The following is a 26,786-nucleotide window of genomic DNA, read 5'->3' as shown; positions in this document are numbered from 1 at the left end:
CGAGCTAATGTTGAGCTTCACATATGGAATTACTCAAATACCATCAATGTCTATGTTTTCAGCACAGATTTCACAATTTATGACACAGCTGTGCTTTTTTTATACTGTTAAAGAGTTGTATACTAAATTTTATTTTTTTATCAATAAATATATATTATATTAATTGTGTCATCTAAGAACAAAGTCTTGTATTTTGCCAAAAGATGCATACTAGTGAATGAAAGTGGTGCAGTTCATTTTGCTTTGGTATATAGAATTGAATTACAATTGTTCATGTTATTGGAATGCATATAAAAATAAGGAGATGTGGTACAATGTATATGATATTTAGTGAGTTTATCAAGCAAAAGTGAATACGAAATAGGTATAAGCAGTTACAGGTACTACTGTACAATCTCAAACAAGGAGAAAAACTCATACCGTAAAGAGAATTTCATATTTACAAGTAAGTTTTGTTTTTGCGTTGAATAATTTTCTTCTATTGTTTTAATTGCAAATATGGGAAGTGGTTAAAATGCTAATGAGACAGCTGTTATGGCCACAGAGCCTTAATTGAAAACTTCTTTTTCATTCATACCGGTAGATTTTGCCTGGAGTTAGAAACATATCTGCCAACTTTTCAAAATGTACATGGGGGTTTTATGTGAAAGATGGTTCATATAGTCATACAAAACCTTCAAGGGGGGCTTCAAATCGAAGCAGGACAAGTCGCCCCACTGGCTAATCGGCCCACTTTTTAAAAAAACACCACAAACTGATTTATCAAATCACCCCACATGTGAAATTGGTTATATCATGTTTAATATTACTCCTGCCAACTCGCCCCACATGTGAAATTGGTTAAATCATTTTAAATCAGGGTTCTCGCTAAGGATTTTTGAAGGCGAGTCCAGGGACTCGTCATTTTTGGCCACGGTGAGTCATGGTAACTGTGTTCAGTTTTTATACAAAATATTTCAATATTGATGTATTTGTGGACTCACCAGTTTTGAAAATGGTGAGTCCAGACAGATTTTGTTGAGTCCAGGACTCATGGACTCGCCTTAGCGAGAACCCTGTTTAATATTACTCCTGCCAACTCGCCCTACTTATAAAAAAACGGTAATTTTTAGATTAATATATATATATATATATAATTAAAAATAAAAACTCGCACCACTTTAATGAAAACTAATCTACACAGAATACAAACAAACCGAAAATTAATTTAATTACTATTATTGATATATACTGAAGAATAAATGTAAGTTTTGAAGCTTAGTTATTTGCATAACAATTGAAAAGAAACCTGTTAATTGTATCATAATGCAATATAAGGAATTGAACTTATATTCAATGGGATAACATCTTTTTCCATACGTGGGGCGAGTTGGCATTACTAAATTCATCCTGGTTAATAATATATTTATCTAGATTTCACCGATTTCCATTAGGTGGGACCAGTTGGCAGGAGTAATATTAACAGAATTTAACTTATATACACATGATACAACGGGAGAACAACTTTTTACATAAGTGGGGCGAGTTGGCATTACTAAATTCTTCCTGGTTAATAATATATTTATCTAGATAGTATCGTTTTCTATTAGGTGGGGCGAGTTGGCAGGAGTAATATTTAAGGGATTTAACACAGTTCACAAGTGGGGGGATTTGGTAATCCAGGTTGGGGCAGGTTTTTTTTTAAAGTGGGGCGAGTTAGTGAAAAAGTGGGGCTATTTGCTAATGGGGCGATTGTCATGGATTCCCTTCAAATATATTCTAATGTGGTTTTTGGCTTCTTCTTGCATTAACAAGCTTATAGCCATTGTTGAATAAATTGTTTTCTTTAAATAGTCGACAAAATTGCTCTTACAAAATTTCCATTTGGGAGCCTCAAGCTCGATGGGGGAAATACTCTGCAAATACTGACAGTTGGCAGGTATGGTCATCAAAAAAGTTGACATGTTACTATGTACATTTACCATTATGTTACTTGATGTTCTTGCTATACACACAGTACAGAGACTAGTCAATCTTTGTGAACTATTTTTTATGGGAGTCATAGAATATGCCTATACAATCAATAATTAAAAATAGTCTATTTATATTGAAAAGGAAAAGTTCTTAGATGTCTAAAGAAGAGGGACGAAAGTCACCAAAGGGACAGTCAAACTCATAAATTTAAAGCAAACTGACAAGGCCATGGCTAAAAATGCATTTCATGGCGAGGAACAGAAAATATACTGTAAACAGTAGACTATAGATATAGGTGAACTAAGGTACAAAAGAACTCTAAATCTTAAATTCTACATACCACCTCTGTTCTATGGAAGATAATGATATAACTGGACTAGAAATACACACAACCTGTAATTAACTGCCTTTACAGCGCTTTCGCGCTTTGATTATGCACTGTTTTGAGTTGATTTAAGAGTATGGGTCAGTGAGCAATATCTCACAAAGCATCTTATTTATGGTTTACATTTCAGGATTCTGATAGGAAAGCAGAATTAAGTGGAACAGTAATGATGTTTAAGCAATATCCACGTAAAGCTTCTATACTTAACATGTCAGCTGTTACCACACTTTACTATTGTTGTTTTTATCATTCCTCAGAAGGGGAGGTAAGTGACAGCCAAATTAATTTGTATTGTTTTAATAATACATTGGAAACTTTAGATAAAAAAATGTTAGCAGCTGATTTTGGCTCATTTTGCATTTAGAATATAATTGTGAAAAAAAATCCCTCATGTTCAGGATATTGAGCTGACGTTCAGAAGAAGGTATAAATAAAAGAAAGAAAGCTTCCAGTATAAAACTTCACACCTTAAATCTGGAAAATCTTTGCAAAAAATAAACCATGTAGGAGTAATTGATTATTTACCTTTATAAAGATATGAGAACATGCGACCAAAAGTACAAGGAGTAAATGTTTTAGTAGATTCCAGATGAGTAAATCTTAAAACCGATGAATTTGAATTCCCACCAAAAAAAGTTTTACACAAATTACAAAAAATGATCATAACATTGTACTATAAAAATAAAAGTGTCCATGATGACTATGAATTTATTCAGAATTTGAGTAATTTTTAAATTATATAAGATCAATCGTTTCTTGAAATGAGTGTTTGTAAGTACAGTCAGGTTTCTTCGAAGAAATTGTTTGAGTTTTTTGCTTGATGAAACAAATATTTTTGTGTCTTTCAGAATCATTTGGCATGTCCAGAAGCAATTAGAAAACAACACCAGGTAAGACAGCTTTCCTATTAGTATAAAAGGAAAGATTTTATTTTCCCTATTTCTTAAGAATTTTAAAGTTTGAAACAAAGTTTTTAAATTATTTTGATATATGACCCCTTATAAAACTAATAACTAGCGGTTGCATTGTTGTAAATGTTGCATGGTCAGCTTTCCTATACATCTCAACACTCTATTAACCTTTTTAATATTTATTGGTCAAAATTCAAACCAAATAGTTTTATTTTAGTTGACAGATAAACAATTTGTATGGACGGCTTTATCTGCCAGAGCTAGGTTAAAACAGTGGAATAGTGTAGACGAATTACTTACAACTAAGGTAATTAAACTCTTAACATAAATCTATGTACTGATTACCATAAAAGTTTACCATTTGGTCCGAGAACACAATTAATTCGTAGTGCATTTCTTTTAGAACATAAATGAAAATAAAAAAAATCCCACCTGCGCTTTCTCAAAGAAACTTTTACAGTGTGTTGTACTACTTTTGGGACAAATTATATCAAATTTATAGAAAACTTCATCGCCTCTAACTCAAAATATGGACAATTTTATGTTTGGGGCGTCTTGAAATCTTTTGACAGCATCGGAAGTGCTCATTTTCAACCTTTTATCAGCTGGACCAAATCACTACGTTCCTTTAAAATTCTGGACCCAAATTTTTTTACAGTGTAATTTCATCCCCCTACTTGCAATTTGAGGCATTGAACATGGAGAAATAAATTTGGAAGGGGTATAAAAATTAATGGCAAGTAAACCCACTGTCAACACTAGGCAGTGATTTTGCTAGCGCTCGTCACTTTCGTATTTTACGAAAAGGTTTTCGAAATGACGAAAATATTTCATATCAATTTCGTCACTTAAATTTGGAAAGTGTAAAAGTATTTACACATCAAATTACTTGAATTCTACCTGTCTTTATGATTCTGACAAGTTTATGGCCCTCAGGTAATTAACGTTTACCAAAGGTGTTAAAAGTTGTGATGACAAGTAATCCGCTTATAATCGCCAATCAGATGGGTCACTAATCCCTTAATTATCATTATAAAACCTCATAAATGACCATCATAATAATCTATTTAAGTTAAATCAGTCAGTCAGCATTTCATTTTAATCATTTCTCACAGTTCAGTCGTATTTTCGTCATTTGAACAAAATTGATAAACTTCCCGGACATTTCAACTTTATTTTAATTTCAATATTTCCCTTAGGATTATAATTTGCAGTTTGCTTGTCGTAGTTTCGTCATTTCAACGTATTTCCGTCATACTTTATATAAATATATTCATCAAAAACTTTCGACAACTTCGATTAAAAAGAATGAACTTTATTCAAAACTTAAATATTTTCACTTGCAAACAGGTGCTTCCTGTTCAATGCATTGCGCATGCGTAAAAGTTCGTAGATGAATCCGGTTTTATTCTAAAATTATTATTCAATTGTCACTTCCCGTTTTCATTTCATTTCGTTTAAGAATCGAAAGTAAACGTGATCTACAGTCTACAGTCATTAGAATTGTCCCATTAAGTATAGATGCAGATCCTTCTATCCAATATTAAAGAAATTGATTCCAAATAGATGTTAAAACGTATTTTCAAGGATATAAATGATTGTGAAGTGAAAAAGTCGTTACAAGTTCATTTGTGCAGTGGTTAAAAATAAAGGCACCCAACTTTTGTTGATAAGGGGTGTGCCCTGAAAATAACTGAAGTGAAGTTTTGACCATATTACCAGATCCCTGTTCTTATCTTCATATCTTAGCATCACATCAGTCAATTCATTCAATATTGCAAATAACTGCCTACATTAGCAATCCTAAAGTCTTCAAAGATCCTAGACTAGTCCTTGAAGGACTTTGACATATATGTATAGGTAGTTTGATAAACATCCTAGATCCCTTGCTTTATAAAAAAATAAGGCTGATTTTTATCAGGCGCAAAAGTGACTAAAGCCCTCAAAATCCTAGCTAAAACCCTGACACTAGGGACTATATTTGTGAACAACAATAATCAAGGGACGACAATGGTGGTCTCGGACCATTTGGTATGCTCTTAATAATAATTGAACTGTTATAATAGTAAAAAGGTAATTATGAATAATATTTCATGACTATGAGGTTAATGAAAGGGTTTACAATGCCATCATATGAGAACTTTGATATAAGATAAGTTAAAGGAGTATGCAAGTTACATTTACCCATAAAATTTTTGTAAGGTACATTCTTCAGATTGCTTTGTTTTAATTTATGGAAATTCAGATGTTCAATGAATAACATATTTTCAATAGAAATTGTATACAGAGATAGGCAAATCCATGAAAACAAATATACTCAAAAGTGCAAGTTTTCAGCAATCCACAGAATAAATGAATCTACAGAATTCGGAAATGATATATATTATTATTAAAGGTAATACTAAATTTTTTATTTTATTTTATGAACTTCTGCTTTTTCATGCTTTGTTAGTAATATCATGATTATTATAGGGTTGGTTTGGTGGTACTAAAGCACGAGCTGTGATTGGTTTTGACCGGGTGTGTCAGATACTCAACCAGTGTAATCCTCCATTAGAGGTAAAGTACTTAGCTATCATTACTTATTCATCCATTGCAGCAATTAAGAAGTTATGTAAAAAGGAAAGAGCATCTGAATTTTGTCTGAAAGATTATTTGTGAAGTTAATTCACAGATTTAAAAATTTTAAAAATTTTGATAATGTGATGAATTAGCTAATTTGGATGGCTAAAAATAATAATTGTCTTTTTAAAAAATAGTACATTCATGCCATAGAGTTTCATTATTCATTTCATTTACAATTCAAAAGAATTAAGTTTTGTTGCAGAAGGGCTGATGTAAGTAAGTGGGTTTCAAATCCCTTTGTAGATACTCTCAATGCCTGCATAATGTGCCTATAGATTACTCAATGATAAAAATTTGCATAATGTAACATTTAGCCATTTCTTCTTACAGGTTCTTACAAAATATTTGAAGTTGATTGATAATACAGAGAAAAGATTAGAACTGGCTAAAAAATTTAAATGTCATAATGTCGTTATTGAGGTAAGTAACTTAACAAATAAATCATTATTTATTTTTTAACTTGATGAATATACAAGATTACAAGATAGAATTTTGAATACACTTTTAGAGACACTTATAGGTTTTTATTGCTCAATCTGTAAATTTCAAATTTTAGATGTTTATGTTGTAAATTGAAATATAATTGGTAAATTATTTTTTAACTACAAAATTAATTTTGCAACATATGACCAGAAGGGATTCTTATAAAAAGAAACCTGAACTACCTTCAATGTAAAAAAAATTGCAATTAACAGTCTTGGGATGTGGGAACATATCAATGTCGAAATACATTACATTTAGTTGACCTCTAAATGTATGGAGAGCCATTGAAACCCAAAAATAATAATAAATGTCTGATCCCCTTAATAGTTTCTAGTCAAAAATCTGGTATGCAATTACCTGCAAAGACTACCCCTCCTGACAATGATATTTTATTTTAGACACTAGCATCCATGAAAGATCGTGCACAATTAGAGTTTTATGGAAGAAAATTACAGCCAGGAACAATAGAGGCAAGAAGTGCTGCTGCAGCTCTTAATAATTCTGTAAGTTTTTGTAACACACCAAATAACTTCTACAAAATATTAATTTTTCTATTCATTGTAAGGGAACAAAGATTTTGCTCAAACTTATTCTATTTACAATTTCAGCATGCAATTTGATACAGTTAACAAGTCAGATTATACATTGGATCAAGGATTGTAATAAGGGGGCCCACCAAGGGATGTTAGAAGTGTTCTTTGTAAAAAGTGTATACATTAAAAAAACATATATGTAGCTTAAAAAGGGGGATCTCCCTCCTACCTTAAATCCGCCTCTGTCAAATAACTTGATGAACAGGTTTAAAGATCAATATTTCTTTATGTAACACAAGCTTTAATTATCAATGTAAAGTCTCATGTTTCCTAAAGGACATACCATTGTATAACAACAATGAAATGGCAATTATAAATAGAGTAAACGTATAGTTTTTTTAACAGTTTTTTTAACATTTTATTTTGTCAACGAACTTTGCTAGTTTTATTGGACAGCAGTTGCTACTTTCTTGTCAACAGATATCAGATTTTCAAAGGATTTTTCTTTTTATTTACAGAGTATAAAATGGAAGAATTGATGGCATGAAAAGTGATATTGACTGTGATATATTGTGCAATAAAGATTATTTTATGTAAACTTACATTCCAAGAGACTTCATTCATGTGAAGACCATAAGATAAAAACAATGATTAAAATGACATTTTATTAGAATACTGTAAACAAATGAATTTTGTAAATCTTACCTTACCTGTTTACTGTAAATGTTAACCTTCATAAAAATCCTGGCGATATTATTATGAAGTAAAGCTGTCAAAAATTTTACTAGAATTTTTTTGTTGTTGTTTGTGGGATTGAATAATTACCATCATTTAGCCCAATGTTTATGTTAAGATCTGCCTGTTACAGTGTATGTTGTGTATCCAAAGCATAGTAAAAAGTCATTAGAGCTTTGGTGTTTCTAGGTGAAACATGCAGGCCTCACTGTGACTGAGATGAAGAACATCAATAAAAGCACTGTTCCTTTGCTTTTTGTTTGCATATTTTTTTGGCTGATCATGAACTGATTTTGTGTCATAGATGGATACCCTATATCCTTTGTTTTTGGAAAATGACGCAGTCATTGTTCCATAACTGCCGACCTGAACTTCATTACATTTCTCTGCCTACCGCGCTTGGTTTCGTATTTCCTATTTTCCATACAAACTGGAATCTGCTTGTGTTATCATTATGCATCATTGTGTAGTATTAAATCAGCCAGGACCCAGTTTACACTGGTTTTTGCTTGTATTCCACTACACTCGAACAAATTGTTGTAATTTGACGGGAACCAGTTTTAGAATTTGTAAACTACAAAACGTAATCGGTTATTGTTCATTCCGTTTTGGTGTTTCATACCGACTTATATGGTTTGAATAAGCTTAAGACCCTTCAAACATTAATGTGATAGGTATATTAAAGATTGTTTTACAAAAGGATTGAACTGTTTTACTTTCAAAGTCGTACTATAGGGATATCTGTCATATACGGATTTCCACTCTCACCGGTTAATTTCTTCTTTTACACGTGCTTTGGAAACTTCCTGTTTAATCGCAAGTTTTAAAATTGTTTTTGAGTGAATTAAACTTATTTTAACAATCATGAAGCGTTCCAGAATCATTTTAAAGCAGTTTCTTCTTCTCTTTGATGATGGAAAATAGGTTTTCTCAAGAAAATACCGCAAACGATCGCAGAGGAATTGAAACGTACAAGTCAAGTCGGCACCTGGTTAAATTGGCATCTAGTCAAATCGGCACCTATTTGACGTCAATTCGGCATCCAATAATATTTGTTATAATATTTTCTATTCAATTAATTAATTACTGTTACCAAGTACATAGTGAATATGTTGTTGTGTATTTTGGTAAACCATGAAACGAAAGTGAATATGTAGTGTATAAAGGTAAACAACGAAGCCCTTACCAAAGCTGTTGTTTTAACAATTAGACAATTTGTGTAATTGTAAAAACAAGTCAATTAGAATTTCAAACTAGAATTCTTTGACAAATGTTTGAAACTATCTGAGTTTCATTAGACCTTTGATAGCAGTAACAAAAAGATTATTTACTTAATATTTTGTGGGAGAAGGGGGTTCAGACTTTGTGGTATCAGGTCTGTTTGTGCCCAATACATTTTTGCACCCTACACGTTCGCACATTCACACTCTACTCATTCGCGCCCAATTTTAATTCAAATTCAAGTTGAATAATTGGAAAATCATGGTTGTTGTTTTAAATTGCTTTGGTGTAAATACTGAATGTATTTATAGCTTGGTATGAGCAAAACATTGAAGATTTTAAAGGAAGTAACACAAAAGATAATTGTTTTTAACAGCTTGGTCCCATTGATCTGAAACAACGAAACAATAAAACATAGAAACCAAAATATAGCAATCCACTAATATAACCAAAACATGATTAAATTTATTCAACACGCAGAAACAAACAACTATAGTCAGAATCTCACTTCATTTTGAAACAAGTCAATGAAACAAGTTATAGCAATACACTAACCAAAACATGATTAAGAGTTATTCAACACAAAATAAAACGTTGACAAAATACTACTTTATTTAGAAAGGATTATTATTATTTTTAGCAATACCTTATCCAAAACATGATTAAGATTTATTCAACACAAAAAAAAATTGCTGTCTCACTTTATTTTGAGACAATGACAACAATTATACTTATAAGAAAACACTTGCTTACAGAGTTATTAAACACAAAACCAATTAAGATTGGGTGCGAACATGTAGGGTGTGAAAGTGAAAGGGGTGAAAATGAGTGGGCGCAAACGTGAATGGAAGCGAACGGACCCAGATTCAGACTATGTACCAGTGAGAAATATACAAGCCTTTCTACGGTATTTATTTGTACAATTCAGCTAGTCTTGACCTATTCATTTGTCTTAAAAAACCAGCCAGTTGTCACCTTCACTTCACACACACACACATATACGAATATCAATTATATGCTCACGATACATGTTGCATTGTTAAACTTATTACGGTATGTGAAAATCAAGACTTGCATAAAAACTATCCCAATATTAGAGACAGTGGCGTCATTTTTCTTCAGAGCTTTCAGCTCTTTGATTCTTGTACTGCAAAGTCTGGTTAACTAGAATAATGAGTCATTATAATATTGTTGCTATGTGAGAACATTAATAACCTGGCCCAATGAAAGTGCAGTCTGAATAAGTGAACTTTGTGAGTTTGAATCCTGCTTGTCTGTGTTTGACTATGATCTTAATTGACGAGGGTTGCCAATTTCCTGCCCAAGGTCAATGGTGATATTTAGGCTTTACAGCCTCCTCCTCCAAGATAATCTGTTTGCCATGATAGAGCAAAGAGTGTTAAAAGTGGTGATAAACACTACAAAGTCCAGATGTAAACAAAATTCATGATCATATCACATTTATATATCTAAATATACCGGGTAATTTAATAATTAAGGTCAAATATCCCTTGAATCTTCAATCAAACATTGTAAACAGCAATGAATCATGAAACATATTTACCATGTTTGCTAAATATTTTGTCTTATTCAACCCAAAGTAGACAGACATACCAAACAGAAGCAGTAACTGGTGCTGTATTGTTAGTAGTCAAATATTTATGATATGTAAATAGTGGTTGTAAGTTGACTACAATGTAAATGAATTCAATTCCTATTGTTAAGCATTTTTATGAAGACAATATCTATGAAAATATTATATTTTGCATTGTTAAAAATGAAAAATAAAATGCAATTCTTTTATATTAATGTCTATTTGTGTATATTATTTTTCAAATGAAAAAAACTCAGGACTGTCCTAGACCGCTAAGACACCTGGTGAAAGATGATTCTGTTTCCTTGGCATCCAGAAGCCAAGAAGCTGACTTTCTGGAAGACCAATGTGCTTCTTCAGATAATGACAGTGTTGGTAGCACATAAGGAAATGCTATGATTTTTAAGGAGCTTTCTTCAGGCAACCCCTCTGAATGGTTTCAGAGTCTAGTTTATTGTATTTGTAGGGATATGTCGGATATGACCATGTCTTTTACACCAAGGATTTCGACTGCCCTTCAGATTTTATGCTCTAATTTAGTCAAGCCAGATTTGAAGTGGTATCATTTTTGTCCAGACTTGGGTCAATTCACAACAGGCTCTCCCACAGACACTTTTTAGTTTTCCTTGGTTTAGCAAAATTTGAAATAACAAAAAAAAACTGAACTAGGAAAATTCAAAAAGGAAAGTCCCTAATCAAATGACAAAATCAAATGATAAAACACATCAAATGAATGGATAACAAATGTCATATTCCTGACTTGTTACAGGCATTCTCAAATGTAGAAAATGGTGGATTGAACCTGGTTTTATAGCTTCAAACCTCTCACTTGTATGATAGTCGCATAAAATTCCATTATATTTATAATGATGCATGAAAAAACAGACAAAATAGGTTAAATTGTCAATATAGGGATACATCCATCATTACAATGTCACAATCTAAATCAGAACAAAACACATATAACAAAGAAGCACAAAAAAGGAAATATAAAATTTAACAAACACATGCATTATACAGTTAGGATAAAATACAAAAATTTACTCTCATAAATTTTACCATTTGAACATTTCCCTTTCTTTACTTTCTTGCAAATTAAACTTACTATTTGTGTCATATGTGTGCATATGTATGTAATCAGTATCATTCATAGATTTTATATTCAGACATATTATTTCTTTTTTGTGTATTAATGCAATTATTTGCATATCTGTCCTAGTCAGGATCTTGCAATTCGATGGTTTTTATTTGTCATATTTTTTTTCCTTCATTGTTTTATCATCAATCCGTTAATTTTTCTCATTTGAATTGTTTCACGTCGTCTTTGTCATGTGGAGGCCTACAATAGCTTACAATAATGTATTGGTTGTGTTCATTGTTAAAGGTTTAACGCTGACCTACATTATGTGTATATCCATTTCCAACTCCTGAAAACAAGCATCTTGATGCATGTTTGAATAAGTTATTTCGTTGAGTTAATACTTTACTGATACTTTGTTAGTCCAAGGATAAATAACGCTCTTGAAAAAAGTTTATAACATCTTTTTATTACAAAAAAACCGACAATATCGACAAAAATTTAATAAAATGAATCACGATTTTTTTTATATAACAATATGTACATAAACACAAAAAAATAATGCTAATACTTGTTTCCTCCTTGCATATCATTAAATACAATATAATTTTATTAAGTTATCCTGAATCAGAACTTTTGTTTAAATCTACAGTAAAATGATATTTCTTTAGTCCAAGGATGGACAACACTTTGGGGATTTTTTTTAAAAATGTCTTAATTAAAAAATAAACAATATAGACGACATTAATTATGTATGTGCCTGTCCCAAGTCAGGAGCCTGTAAATCAGGGGTTGTCATTGTTTTATGTGTTACATATTTGTTTTTCGTTCATTTTTTTTTATATAAGTAAGGCTGTTTGTTTTCTCTTTTGAATTGTTTCTCGTTATCATATAAGGGCCTTTTATAGCTAACTATGCAGTATGGGATTTGCTCATTGTTGAAGGCCGTAGGGTGACCTATAGTTGTAAAATGTCTGTGTCATTTTGGGCTCTTGTGGACAGTTGTCTCCTTGGCAATCATACCACATCTTCTTTTTTATGTAAACATTGAATAAAATAAATTAAAAATGTTTTATATTACAATATATTCTGCAGCAGTTCAACAAATAAAACTGTTTGCAGAAAAAAGGTCACTTTATTTTATCAAACTTGGATACATTTAAAAGTACATGCGTTTGCACTAATGGAAATAATAGATACTGGATGACGTTCAAACATAAAAACTATGGGAAGCCATTTGTAACAATAGTAGCTCAGTAACACTCGAATACAAGGGATCTACAATACATACATTCTGAGGACCATACCTGACAAAGTAATTTAGGGGGGTGGGGGGGGGGGGGGGGTAATACCAATGTAGGGGAACTCCAGGAGTCATATACTGTATTTTAGTGTTAATCAAGTAAACTACCGAGTATAGAACAGGATGCTCTCAAATGGCTTACAGTATCATAAGACATACAAGCATATGCCATATAAAATGTTGTGATCCATCTCATGTTTTTGCCATGGTGCCCATGAAGCAGAACTCTCAGTTGATACACCATCACTGCCAGTAACAATTTTGGTATTTTTCTGCTTCTTGTGCTTCTGGTTTATCAAATTGATGTTTGTTTTTCCGTTGAATCAGCATTTTCTTTTTGTTTTCATCTGTAAATTATTAATGTTGCAAAAATAAAATAGAAAAGAAAATGATGATATTCTTAAATGATTAATTCTGATCTGAATTCAAATATCACGTAAATGCCCGAAATGCTTTCAGTTTAAAGTTTGGTTTTGTGTGTTTCAACATAGAATTATATAGTTTATTTTGTCCTTCTTAGATTGTCTGCACAACTATATATTTGTGTTTGATAAACAAACTGGCATTTTGTTTGATTTTCATGCATTGTCAGAAACTTTATGCTTATACTATTACATATCATGATTAATTTTATCAATATGTTCCGTGATTTGTATTGTCTTTGAAAGAGAAAAACTCGTAAATTAAATAATCTCTATACAGAAGATTTGATTTTGAATTCGTATAAATTGACTAATACGATTATATTGCTTAAGATGTTAACCTTCCTGACAGAATATTGACGAAGTTTTGATTAGCTGTTAACTGAACGATCTTTTTTTTATTGTTCATTGTGATTTTTGTTGGTTAAAACCATATTTTTTTTATTATAATCTTTTAATTATGTTGAATGTTGACATGAATATCAATCTATATGTCATTTTTATTTTATAAATTTCCTGTTACAAAACTTTTCAAAATCTAAGGATTTTCTTATCACAGAAATAGATTACCTTCGCTGTTTTTGGCACAACTTTTTGAAATTTTGGGTCATCAACACAGGCACTCGTCCCCATTTCCCTCACCCTATATATCTTTGTAAAGATATATAGGATTTGTTTTTTCTTAGACGAGTGCCTGTGGTCATCAATGCTCTTTAACTTTGTACTTGTTTGGCTGTATTACTATTTGATCTGGGTGTCACTGATGAGTCTGATGTAGACAAAACGGGCGTCTGGCGATTTAAATTATAACCCTGGTAACTTTGATAACTATTGACTATTTCGGAAAGAACATACCTTCATTTTTTTCTCAAAAGATTATTATGTCCAATTCGTCTTTGCCTTACAGACAATCCACTCGTACCATTGTCACTCTGACTTTTAGTTGATATTGGTGTGTTTGATACATCCATGTTTGATGACACTTTTTGGTCAACACTTTCAGTGTTATTGTGACTTTTTGAGAATTTGGATATTTCAGTTTCATTTGCTACCATATCAACCAGGTTGGTTGTGCTCGGTTCGGTAAAGCCTGTACAACGTTCGTTGTCGTTCTTGTATTTAGTCAGTTTGAACGAATTTTCTTTCTTGACATACAACTCCGGGTTTCCATCACCCCCAATGTTGCTAATAAATTGAGATTCTGTAGTGGAAGCCTGTTTATACTGTTCTATTGGCATTTGCATGCTTGATTCTTTTATGTCATGCTTATTTGCATTGTTTTTAATTTCAAATTTCAGGGAGGCAGATAATTTTTCTGAATATTCATTCTCCGGGGAAAGATCACCTTTGGGAGTTGAAAAATCTTTCTGTGTGTATATATCCTGCAAACTTTCTTTGCTTCCTGAAACAACAAATGAAATAAATGTGTTTTAAATATGACACTTTTAGTTAAGCTTTTCTTCAGAATTTGTTTCATGCATTAATGCAATGAGATGCTTTTAATTTTTTTTGTGAGAAATTATCTCAATGATTACTGTACCAAGAACAATATATTCATTTTAACGGTAAATGCCGCATGTGGAGCAGATCCTGTCACCTTTCCGGAGCACCTGATGTGGATTGTGTTGCTAAGCTTTAGTTTTCTATATTGTGTCTTATTATGCAACCGCAAGCAAACATATTTTGCGGTCGTAAACCGGTATTGGTCGTCGTCCGCGTTGTCGAAGACACTTGGTTTCTGGACAAATAATTTTAGTTTAAGTGAATGGATCTCTATGAAATTTAAATACAAGGTTTGAAATCACAAAAGGAAGGTTGGGGTTCCAACAGTTTTGGGATTTGGTGTTAGTGTATGGATCTTTCTGAAATTGTACCACTAGGATCCAAATCACAAAGGCAAGGCTGGGATTGAGTTTTGGGGAATGGGTTAAACAAACAATAACCCAACCAAAGAGCCAAAACCATATGTTATATGTAAACCAACCTTTTACGTTTTCATGTGTTATTAAACCTTGCTGTATGTTACTGTCCTTTGTGATATCATTCATTTCGTTGTTTCCATTATCTGGTTCACCATTACCACAGAAACTGTCACTCTCATAAGTTTCTTCACTAAAGTCTGATTCATAAGAATAATTATCAGTACAATCTGTGTCTGAAGTGGAGCTATCTGTTTCATCATCACTGTATTCATCATCGCATCTTCTTTTTCTATTTGAAGTTACATTATTGGTGCTTTCAGTCGATTCTTCGCTTACACTATCCTCAATATCTTTTTGTTTAGCCCTTTCTCTGAGAATAGCATGTAGTTTCAAATATGCATTGGTTACATTATTGGTGCTTTCAGTGGATTCTTCGCTTTCACTATCCTCAATATCTTTTTGTTTAGCCCTTTCTCTGAGAAAAGCTTGTAGTTTCTTATATGCATTGGGTGGCAAAGGTGGTTTTCTAAATAAAGGTTTTTCCACTGGTTCGACAGGTTTTGGTGCTTCATTAAAAGACACGGTATCTCCCTCGCCTTTACCAAAATCACTCCCCAAGATAGATGCTATGTCTATATCCAAAGAATCTAAACTGACACAATCACTGTTAGACAAGATGTTACTTTTCTGGTTAACTATTTCTTTCATTTGTTTATGGTCTTCTATGGTATCTGATAATTTTAGCTGCTCTTCATTATCTTTTATGCTAGTACCTAAATTGTCTTTTTTGTCCTGAGGAGTGTCCGATTTTAGCTGCTCTTCATAGCATTCCTTATCTCTTATGCTAGTACCTAAATTGTCACTTTTGTCCTGAGAAGTGTCCGAATTTAGCTGACCTTCGATGCATTCCGCAATTCCTATTATAGTACCTAAACTGTCTCGTTTGTCCTGGAAAGTGTCCGATGTAATCATTGGTGGGGGTTCGATATTGGTACTGCTTGACATACTTGAACGACTTGACCCTAAGTCAAAATATCTCGTGTGTTCGATCCTGCATAATTCATTGCTTTCTTTCTGTTCTTTTTGTTGTTGCATGAAAGTGTCAACAGCCAGAACCCATTTAGCCGCTTTGATTACCCGTCTTTCGTCAACAGGTTCAATATCATGACCTTGATGTCCTGCCATACCTGCTTCTGGTGCTTCATCTTTTGTTTCAGTAACTTGAAGGACATCTTGGGACTCTGCAAAATATAATTAATATTTTTTCACGGGGAATTTCTAAAAAAAAGGGTAAAGTTAACTTTGTGATTTTTTTTTGTACTTCTTTCAAATGGTAAATATATTTTTATTTTTTTAAACTTTAAAAAGTAACTACTAGTATATGACATGTATCATTTTGTATTCACATGAGGGGGGGGGGGGGGGGGACAAGCATTATTTTTTTAAAATATCGATGTAATTACCTTTTGGTTTTGTAAAATCATTCACTTCTGCTGATGTTAAGTCGATGTCCGCCTTAATAAAACCCATGGATACGTCACTTCTTCTTGTTTCTTCTTGCTTATAGTTATCGTTTTCGGTAAAAATCTCATCAATTTCTGATTCGTCGTCTGGCATCATATTTTTATTTACTCTTTCAAGTATTCTTCGTTTGACAACAGCCTGTTCTTTTACATTTAATGTATCTTCTGAAAAATAATAAACAAGCTATACTTACTGGAAAAAAATCATTACCACGAACAGAGAAAAAAAAACATGATAAAAACTGATTGAGATAAGTTACAGTACTGAAAAGTGTTCGTCTTTTAATAGCTAAGAAAAATTGTTTGCAAAACAAGAAACTGTTATATAGTGTCTTTCGAGTCGAGTATCAATTAAAGACAGAAAATAATTGTAAAATTAGAAATCATTTTTTATACGACCGCAAATTTTGAAAAAAATTTCGTCGTATATTGCTATCACGTTGGTGTCGTCGTCGTCGTCCGAATACTTTTAGTTTTCGCACTCTAACTTTTTATACTATTAAATAGTATAGGACAAGGAAGAATTAGAATAATTAATATAAGCCTTAGGGCACATTTTACATTTCACATTTAAACACCGTCATTATCATTGGAACTATTCTTACCTCTTGGAACGTTACAAATAGACAAGGATGCACTGCTTGTGTCTTCTGATTCATACATTTCGTTCCTTTTAAGCCAGTTCTTGAAGGCACCTTCTGACTCGCAGGTGCTGAGCGACAACATAGAACTTTCTGTGTCAGAATTAACAGGATGATTTTCATTCATAAAAGAAAGGTCTAATTTGGGAACTATCAGATTTTCTCTAAAATACTCATCGTCTGCCAAATCAGAATATTGGTCTGGGGCATTGGCTGCCCAGTTGTATGGAACGGCATCAATGGTAGTATAATAGGAAAATTCTGAAGGATGTGACATGCATGTGGGATTAAAGTCACTTCTTTGAGAGTTAGGCACATAAACGTTGCTTCCTGGTGCGTAATATTTGGTACTTGGTGGCATTGGCGTGGCTAACTGGTTTTCGTTCCACTCATGAGTATGGTCGAAATGGTCGTACATCATTTCTTCGAAGATGTTTCGTGCGATGTTCTCCATTTGATTTGTACAAACATCAATTATGTTAGCAGCTACTGGTTCCATCCGCGTTTCAAAATCAATGTTGTCATAGTTTGGTTTACTGAATACATTGCTAATGCATCTTTGACATGGCTGGTCATTCAGATTTGTCTAAAATGCAACCAACAGATTTGTATGAATTAAATGAGTTGTTGGATATATGCCAATCAAACGCAAAAAAAATTATGCTAGCATTTTATTAAGTTTAAAACAAAACGTTGTTTTAAATTTTTTCTACATTTTTGTATGTAATTTTGGATGTCACAAAGTCTATATAAAGACTTTTCCACAAAACACAGTTTCAAGAAATATTTAAGTATACACAGAATTTCATGGACAATTTTTGTACGGCAATATCGTTTACACAAGTTTAAAAGTTCCTCTTTTCGCCCCCCTTTTCCCTAAATAAACATAACAGTATATATCTACTTCAAGCTACCCAAGTTTGATTAGAATTGTACACCGTTGCTCCTCCTTTTTGCTCTGTTGGTGTATCTCTCGGTTTAAGTATGGGACATGGATTTATTTCTGTAAATCAATTTATGACTTCTGAACACCGGTATACTATTGTATTGTCGCCTTAGTCCACACCAACGCCAATTGTCTTTTTAATTAGACGTACCGTTTTGTACTAGAAAAAAAGGTCCATAATTTGAGATATAGATGTTGGAAGATGTGGTGTGAGTGCCAACTTTTATAAATTGTTATTTGGATGGATAGTTATCTCATTGGCACTCACACCACATCTTCCAACATTTAATCTCAAATTATGGACCTTTTTTTCTAGTACTAAACGGTACGTCTAATTAAAAAGAAAATTGGCGTCGGTTGCGGATAATCCCGTTGCTCCTCCTTTTTACTCTGTTGATTTATTTCTGTAAATCAATTTATGACTTCTGAACACCGGTATACTATTGTATTGTCGCCTATATGTATAGCAGATTCTGCTTTATTTTTTTATTTTGTTGTTGTTGAGGTCTGTATAAAGGCTTCATACGATCTCTTCATGTGATCATATACTCTAATCAAAGGTACGACCAAAGAAGTATGTTAAGTCTTATTTTGACATCAATAACTAAAGCGGTAGAAATTGCAATGCAGTACGGGTTTAGAAATTTAAATGTAGGAGAATAGTTGCCAACATGTTTTTAAATCACAACCCTTTTCCTTCCTATTTTGCCACGATTACAGAGTCTAGAATGTGTTTCTGTGTTAGTTACATTTTAGCCTTTTTGTGGTGTCGTTGTTCTCCTCTTATAGTTGATGTGTTTCCCTCAGTTTTAGTTTGTAACCCGGATTTGTTTTTGTTTTTTCTCAACTGCGAACAGCGGTATACCTATGTTGCCTTTATTTTAGTACTAACTGCTTTCTATTTAAGACTCTTCTACTAGTGCTTCCAGTTGTGATATGTTTCTTTTGTTCGATGTCTCAACAGTACTTCTGCCAGTCGTTTGGTGTGTTTGAGCTTTTGGTGTTGCCATTTGATTACGGAGTTTCCGTTATGAATTTCCCCAGAGTTTGGTATTTTTGATATTTTACTTTTTCTATTCTACTCCTTAACAATTTACTCATCTTTTATATTGTTTGGTGTCCTTATTTTTTAATATGTATAACAAAATCTTACCTTTGTGCTATGAATATTGATTATTCCTTTCAGAGATAATTGTAGAAAATCCTTTATATAACCAACTGCATGATCTAAAAATTAAAAGGAATAAAACGGTTTTTTTTTTGCTAAATACATAAAAAAAATATCTTGAAATACCTCAACAAGAAACAAACCGACTGCCGTATTTGACAAAAGAAAATGCGCTACAAAAAGTTTACTTATGCAAACCAAATGGTTTATTTTTAAAAAACGGCACAATCTCAGTCTCCTTTGGAATTGGGATTTTAGTTTTTGAAATCATGAAATAAAGAAAATAATCAGTATTACTATTACACAATCTCAGAAAACAAACAACAACGGCAATAAAAAAATCAAAGTAAAAAAAAACACGAAATAAGTTAAGTTATATATATTGTATAATAGTACCTGGTACATTAGCTAATGCATCTAACATCAATGTTGTCAACTTGTCGGTGCTGACTGTTTTCTCATTTTCTGTCTGTACAGAGGCATCGACAGTATGGACAGTTTGTGTTTCTTTATTTTCTGTTGCTCTCAACTTGTCTCCACCTGACTCGTTGGTGGATTCGTATTTCCTATCTGACTTCAAGCTATTCTTTGAACGGTAGTCTTTGAAATCCTGGAAAATGAGGAAAAGTATTGAAAAACTGAGTTAAAATACAATGACCGCATTGATGTATGTTCAATATTCATTTTATATATGTTTTATGTCACATAAAGTGTGTCTGTTGCATTTATGTTCCTGATGCATATCCGATTCTCATAAAACAATGCTTCGACAAACGAATTACTGTCATATATAGGATTTTTTTTATTATCCATGTACCGCTCATCTTAAATACTGAAAGATATACTTGTTCATTATTCATTAAGGCTTAAGCATTACCAAGAGATATGAAAAATGAATAATAAGCATTTTTATAATTTTAAAAATTAGAAATTAAAGATTTGGACGCATTTCAAACTATAATGGTTTAGAAGATAAAACATAAACTGTATACTGCATGGACAGTATTATATATTTTTTTACATTGTTATAAAGCCATTTCACAAGGTTTAACTTAATGTTGAAAAGTCATGAACAAGGTCAAGAATATTGCAGTTGCTATCAAATAGTTCGTTTCTATATATGTTGGCGTTTGTATTCGCTACACTTTAGTGTCCCTGTTTTTCATTTGTTTCTCTCTAATAGTTGATGTGTTTCCCTCGGTTTGAGTTTGTAACCTGGATTTGTTTTCTCTCAATCGATTGATGATTTATAATTTTGAACACTGGTATACTACTGTTGCCTTTATTTCGTTCATCAAATCAAAACTTACCAGCTTTAAGCATTCTTGTGCAATTCTTCTGGCATCTTCAATCTTTTGCTTAAACTCCTGGTCCCTGACGAGAACTTGAAACATGTTCAGTTCTGTAATAAAGAAACATAAAACATTGTTCTAAAGTTATACTTGGTTTTTTTTTTAATATTGTCATCAATTAAAGATGCACCATGAAAAGGTTAAGTAATACATGTGTATTCAATTGATTGCAATGAAGTATAAAATAAAACGAAATGTTTTTACTGCTGAGTTAATCGTTGAAGATCTATCTCCACAAGATTTTAAACAAAAAGCACAGTATTCCATCTAATCTTCTTTTTTATAAAGTAATTTTCCGTATTCTATAAGTTGCAAGTCGAGAGTATCATTAAGAGGATGAATGAGTTTTCTCTTCAGTATTTAAGATATCTAAATATAAGTACATGTAATAAAAGTATGGTAACATAAAAAAACCCGGAAAGTCACTTATCAAAACACAAAATCAAAGCTAAAACACATTAAACGAATTGAAAATAACTTCCATATTTTTGATTTGGTACAGGCATTTCCTTTTATAGAAAATGGTGGATTAAACCTTATAGCTAGCTATACCTCTCACTTGAATGACAATCGCATAAAATTCTATCCGGGATAAAACATGTGAACTCCAACTTGTTATTTCAAGCTATCCGCTTAGTATTTAGCTATACGTGTTTTGAGAGCATACTTACGTTTTGGTGTCATAGGACCGGTGATTTTCATGATATCAGTTAGATATCCAGATAGTTTGCAATGCTCATGAATATCTGAAAGAGGATGTAATATATATTGGAAATCGAACAGACCTGCTGTGTTTGTTGAGAGAGTTGGGGAGGCAATATAGTTGTTGTCTCAAACCCCTCAAAAACTTGCCAAAAAATATTGAATGATAATAAGTGTCGGTGTGTAATGTTAACTATTCTGTTTACATCATCACAGTTTAGGACACAAATGGCACATACTTTCCCAGCAAATAATTATTTATTTTGTAGTAAAGAAGTTGTTTCAACAATTAGACTAAGAAGGAGTATTATATATCTATTGAAAAAAAAAACATTCCAATAAAAAAAAGGATCAATACTATCCTATTTTTTAAACCACAACATTTTTTATTTAACGAAAACGGGAAATACATGGTTATTCAATTCAAACTATATCCAATTATGTGAAGTCCGAATATATAAAAAGAAGATGTGGTATGATTGCCAATGAGACAACTATCCACAAAAGACCAAAATGACACAAACATTAACAACTATAGGTCACCGTACGGCCTTCAACAATGAGCAAAGCCCATACCGCATAGTCAGCTATAAAAGGCCCCGATTAGACAATGTAAAACAATTCAAACGAGAAAACTAACGGCCTTATTTAAGTAAAAAAAAATGAACGAAAACAAATATGTAACACATAAACAAACGACCACTGAATTACAGGCTCCTGACTTGGGACAGGCACATACATAAATAATGTGGCGGGGTTAAACATGTTAACGGGATCCCAACCCTTCCCTAACCTGGGACAGTGGATAACAGTACAACATATAAGAACGAACTATAAAAATCACTTGAAAAAGTAGCTCACTCATTCTTCACTACTTGCCTTATTCTTGTGTGTTTCTATACCAAATCGGATGAATTCAAATTTAACTTGAAATAACATAATTTGCTGGCGATAGCAATTGACATAAAACTATTCTTTTCATACATGTAACAAGAGTGCACATACTGAAATGTCTCCCCTTCTTTACTAATCATTGATATTATGTTGATAGTCCTAAGTATAAAGTTATATTGAAAACTGTCACATAAACTTAACTTTAACCAAGATAACTAAACAAAGACCAATGAACCATGAAAACGAGGTCAAGGTCAGATTAACCATGTCAGACAGACATGTACAGCTAACAATGCTTCCATACAAAAAATATAGTTGACCTATTACTTATACTTGTACTTATAGTTTAAGAAAAATAGACCAAAACACAAAACCTTAACACTGAGCAAAGAACCGTAAAAATGAGGTCGAGGTCAAATAAAACCTGGGCGACTGACATATAGATCATAAAATGTTTCCATACACCAAATATAGTTGACCTTTGGCATATACCCATGGTAGTATTAGATAAAAAAGACCATAACTCAAAAACTTAACCTTGACCACTCAACTATGAAAATGAGGGCAATGTCAGATGACATCTGCCCGCTAGAAATGTACACCTTACAATCATTCCATACAACAAATATAGTAGAACTATTGCATAAAGTATAAGAAAAACAGACCAAACACAATAACTTAACTATAACCACTGAACCATGAAAATGAGATCAAGGTCAGGTGACACCTGACAGTTTGACATGTACACCTAACAGTCCTTCCAAACACCGAATATACTAGCCCTATTGCTTATAGTATCTGAGATATGGACCAAAACTTAATAAAATTGAGAATGAAAATGGGGAATGTGTCAAAGAGACAACAACCCGACCAAATAAAAAAACAACAGCAGAAGGTCACCAACAGGTCTTCAATGTAGCGAGAAATTCCCGCACCCGGAGGCGTCCTTCAGCTGGCCCCTAAACAAATATATACTACTTCAGTGATAATGAACGCCATACTAATTTCCAAATTGTACACAAGAAACTAGAATTAAAATATTACAAGACTAACAAAGGCCAGAGGCTCCTGACTTGGGACAGGCGCAAAAATGCGGCGGGCTTAAACATGTTTGTGAGATCTCAACCCTCCCCCTATACCTCTAACCAATGTAGAAAAGTAAACGCATAACAATACGCACATTAAAATTCAGTTCAAGAGAAGTCCGAGCCTTGTTCACTGATCCATGAAAAGAGGTCGAGGTCAAGTGGAAACTGTCTGACAGTACGCACATACCAAATATAATAATTCTTTTACTTATAATAAGAGAAAATTCAACATTACTTCGTAACATGAGGCATATATATACAAAGTAAAAAGCATCCAGGTCTTTCACCATCTAAAATATAGATCTTTTAAAAAGTTAGGTAACGCCGCCGGATCATTATCCCTATGTCGAGCTTTCTGCAACAAAAGTTGCAGGCTCGACAATAAAAACTAATCACTGCAAAATCTGTCAAAGATAATACTCCTAGACAGACACAAAATAAACTGAATAGTTAAAAAAAATACTGCTTTCATGAGTAAAACATTAGTATCGTGAAAATATTAGCAGGGCGTAGGCTCAAGCAATGGTCTTTTGGAAATGGACAGTGTCGGACAGTTTTCATACATCGGAAATTTATAAGTTTTAAAAAGCTAATTGCATTACTTTTTTTTAATTTGTTTTTATGACACAAGCCTTTGTTTTTTCTGAATGTTCCTTATGAAGAAATGAAAATGAAACCATATTGGGTATTCAGCAATCAGCAGTTTGTAAATATATATCAGATGTCGATGGAATATTGTATAACTTAAGAAGAAACGGACAAGATAATGCATGTAAATAAATAAAAGATATATAGTAACTTACCCATTATTGATTTTTATCCACAACTGGATAGTTTGTCATACGATATTTAACGATAAACGAGAAAAGATCGCAGAACGGGTTGCTAGAAATCTGTACGCAATGACGAATTTTTCGCAACTGACTTGGGCGGAAATCAACGTTGACCTGGAAATGATCTATGACGTTGCTTCATTGTTTGCAAAAAACACCCTAGCATTTACTCGATATGTAGCTTCAGAAGGGGGATCCGGGACCCTACCACCTAAATACGCCTCTTATTCGGTATTCAACAATCGAAACACTACCAATATCGCACTTAAAACTATAAAAAGGTCACAATAAGACAATTGTAAAGCAATTCCAACGACAAATCTAAAGGTCTAATTTATTAACAAAGCAATAAAAAAGCATATAGAATCTACAACAATAACCAACCACAACTGAATAGCAGTCTTCTGGTTTGGGACAGGCACATACTGAATGTGACAGTTTTGAAAAAGTTTGCGGGCAACCAACAATCCACCCTTATCTGGAACAATGAAATAATAATTATAGACAACAAACATCTATTTTTTAATGGTTAAAGGTAACGTAAATGGGTTGTCCACCGATTTTTAAAAAAAAGAAAGTGTATACACATAGAACTTTAAGAATAAACAGAAAAATTGACAAAAATCTAGTGGGTAACCGAAATTCTTTGATAGTTTCAGTCATTAAAAAATGATCGAAAAAACACCATGAAGTTCATAGACATAACGTCAAATTTACGCTAAAAATAAGAAATTTCAAGCCTAATTTTATCTGCAGTTCAAACCATTCCTACGATTTTTTTATATTTTTTTTTAATGATAGAACTTTCCTTTCTATTGATATATTATATATACTTTTCCTATGGTCAACGGACACCCTTTTTATATATCAGTCGTTGAAAGGGTGTTGCTGACGGGAAAAGATAGAAATTGCATATAACGTCGCCGAAAAGGATTACGCAACGTCAAGTCTTCATCAGCAGATCATCGTCGTCTACCAGTATGGAAATATTGTCACATAAGGACAACGACCGCTTCATCAAGGTGTCTCTTTGATTAAAATTTGTTCTGAAACTAATGCTCTATAGTGACTATAAAATAATTATCCTGTCTGCAGAGCGAGCTTTATACTGCACTCGTTTTATTTGAGCAGTCAAAATGCGTTGACTGTATATTTCTATGTCATATACAGTCAATGACCTGATATTACTTTTCCTCATGAATATTTAAATAGAAAATGCCGAAATAATATTTAATTATTCATACGACCTCTTCAACCTGTTCTTGTTTCCAATGCATACAACGATGTGTGGATCGACTCAACCTTGTTTCTTTTGCAATTATTGGAAAAACATATTTCATTTGTTTATACTTTTTGTTTGCAACCTATAAAACATTATGCTTCATGCTTATGGTTGATATTTTAAAAGTCCATACTCAAACGATTTCGATCACCATCGAGTGTAAGTTTCAACAGGTAAATATGTACATTTCATTGTGTTGTATATTTCTCCGCGAGCATGATATGAGGCCTTTGGAAAGGGGATTTTCCCCAATATTTAAATCAAATAAATAACCTTAACGCATTAAACAACCATTGAAAATGTTGTTTTAGATTGCAGTATAAAGACAATAAAAGTGCATTGACTTGACATATCAACGATATAAGGATTCGGCCCGAAACGGGGAAATAGCTCGGCACAGCCTCGCATTCCCCCGTTTCTAAGCCTCATCCTTATATTGTTGATATGTCAAGTCAATGCACTATTATTGTCTATATATAGCGCCTGTGAAATAATTATCCTCTCTGAAAAGCGAGCTATATAGCGCCTGTGAAATAATTATCCTGTCTGAAAAAAATATAACTAGTACTAGTTAACGATATTTATTTTTTTACGGATTACAGGAGACCCTAGTCAGGTATAACTTATTTCTTCTATCAGTGTGGGGTTTACGCCAATGAACAACAATTAAGGCAATCATTTAATGATAAAAAGAAATCTTTAAACAATGGACTGGTATTGTTGAGTCTGTAAAAGTTATAAACATTTAATAATAAACAGATTGTATGATTTTCAATTTTGGTTTCTTGTGTATAATTCGGAGGATTATAATATGACGTCCTTATTACGCTTTGTAAACAAAGCCGTGTTCTAATGAGCATAAAAAATATGTATGACACATGCGCACGAACATACTGTGTATACTAACGTTATTTCCATCGTGATCCTTTAAAATGTATACATTTAAGCAGCTAGCATAAATTTTTATTATATATTTAATAAAACAACATATATTTACCCTGTTCGTAATTTTTAAACTTATCAAATATGAAATGTAATGCACAGACTCCTCGGGGAGGAAACGGGGAAAAGCCAAACATGTTCACGGTATTTTCGAACGCTTCGACTAATAAAAATACTGTATTTGTCCTATTAGAATCGAAATAATTCCTTCGTGTCATGCTCTATGCTCATTTTAACATGGGTAGGCATT

At 32.6% G+C, this 26,786-nt stretch overlaps 2 protein-coding genes across 4 annotated transcripts in view; one reads left to right on the top strand and one right to left on the bottom strand.

Annotated features, from left to right (window-relative positions):
- The window catches only part of LOC134711410 (spermatogenesis-defective protein 39 homolog), a 28,710-nt gene extending 21,036 nt beyond the window's left edge, over positions 1–7,674 (top strand). For all 3 annotated transcript variants that reach the window (XM_063571974.1, XM_063571972.1, XM_063571971.1), the window contains 7 exons: positions 2,469–2,603; positions 3,187–3,228; positions 3,467–3,556; positions 5,722–5,808; positions 6,205–6,294; positions 6,756–6,860; positions 7,409–7,674. In XM_063571974.1, the coding sequence (XP_063428044.1) occupies positions 2,469–2,603; positions 3,187–3,228; positions 3,467–3,556; positions 5,722–5,808; positions 6,205–6,294; positions 6,756–6,860; positions 7,409–7,429 (570 nt within the window). In that variant the 3' untranslated portion in view covers positions 7,430–7,674. The remainder of the gene's footprint in view (positions 1–2,468; positions 2,604–3,186; positions 3,229–3,466; positions 3,557–5,721; positions 5,809–6,204; positions 6,295–6,755; positions 6,861–7,408) is intronic.
- Positions 7,675–14,098: 6,424 nt separating this feature from the next.
- On the bottom strand, positions 14,099–21,567 carry LOC134711409 (dentin sialophosphoprotein-like). The gene is made up of 8 exons (XM_063571970.1): positions 21,467–21,567; positions 20,754–20,845; positions 19,840–20,053; positions 19,429–19,502; positions 17,294–17,915; positions 16,629–16,853; positions 15,228–16,406; positions 14,099–14,645 (listed from the first exon to the last, which is right to left on the bottom strand). The coding sequence occupies exons 1-8, from the start codon at positions 21,495–21,497 to the stop codon at positions 14,101–14,103; spliced, it is 2,982 nt and encodes a 993-aa protein (XP_063428040.1). The 5' UTR covers positions 21,498–21,567; the 3' UTR covers positions 14,099–14,100.
- Positions 21,568–26,786: the final 5,219 nt, after the last annotated feature.

Source organism: Mytilus trossulus, chromosome 3 (genome assembly GCF_036588685.1).
Source record: "Mytilus trossulus isolate FHL-02 chromosome 3, PNRI_Mtr1.1.1.hap1, whole genome shotgun sequence".
NCBI lineage: Eukaryota > Metazoa > Mollusca > Bivalvia > Mytilida > Mytilidae > Mytilus > Mytilus trossulus.
This window is presented reverse-complemented; position numbering and strand designations above follow the sequence as displayed.

Coding starts and splice junctions, on each gene's coding strand:
- LOC134711409 (XM_063571970.1), bottom strand. CDS start 21,497: ATGAAAATCACCGGTCCTATGACACCAAAAC. Junction 17,916..19,428: donor TCAATATTCATAGCACAAAG/GTAAGATTTTGT, acceptor GTTGCATTTTAG/ACAAATCTGAATGACCAGCC. Junction 16,854..17,293: donor TATTTGTAACGTTCCAAGAG/GTAAGAATAGTT, acceptor ATTATTTTTCAG/AAGATACATTAAATGTAAAA.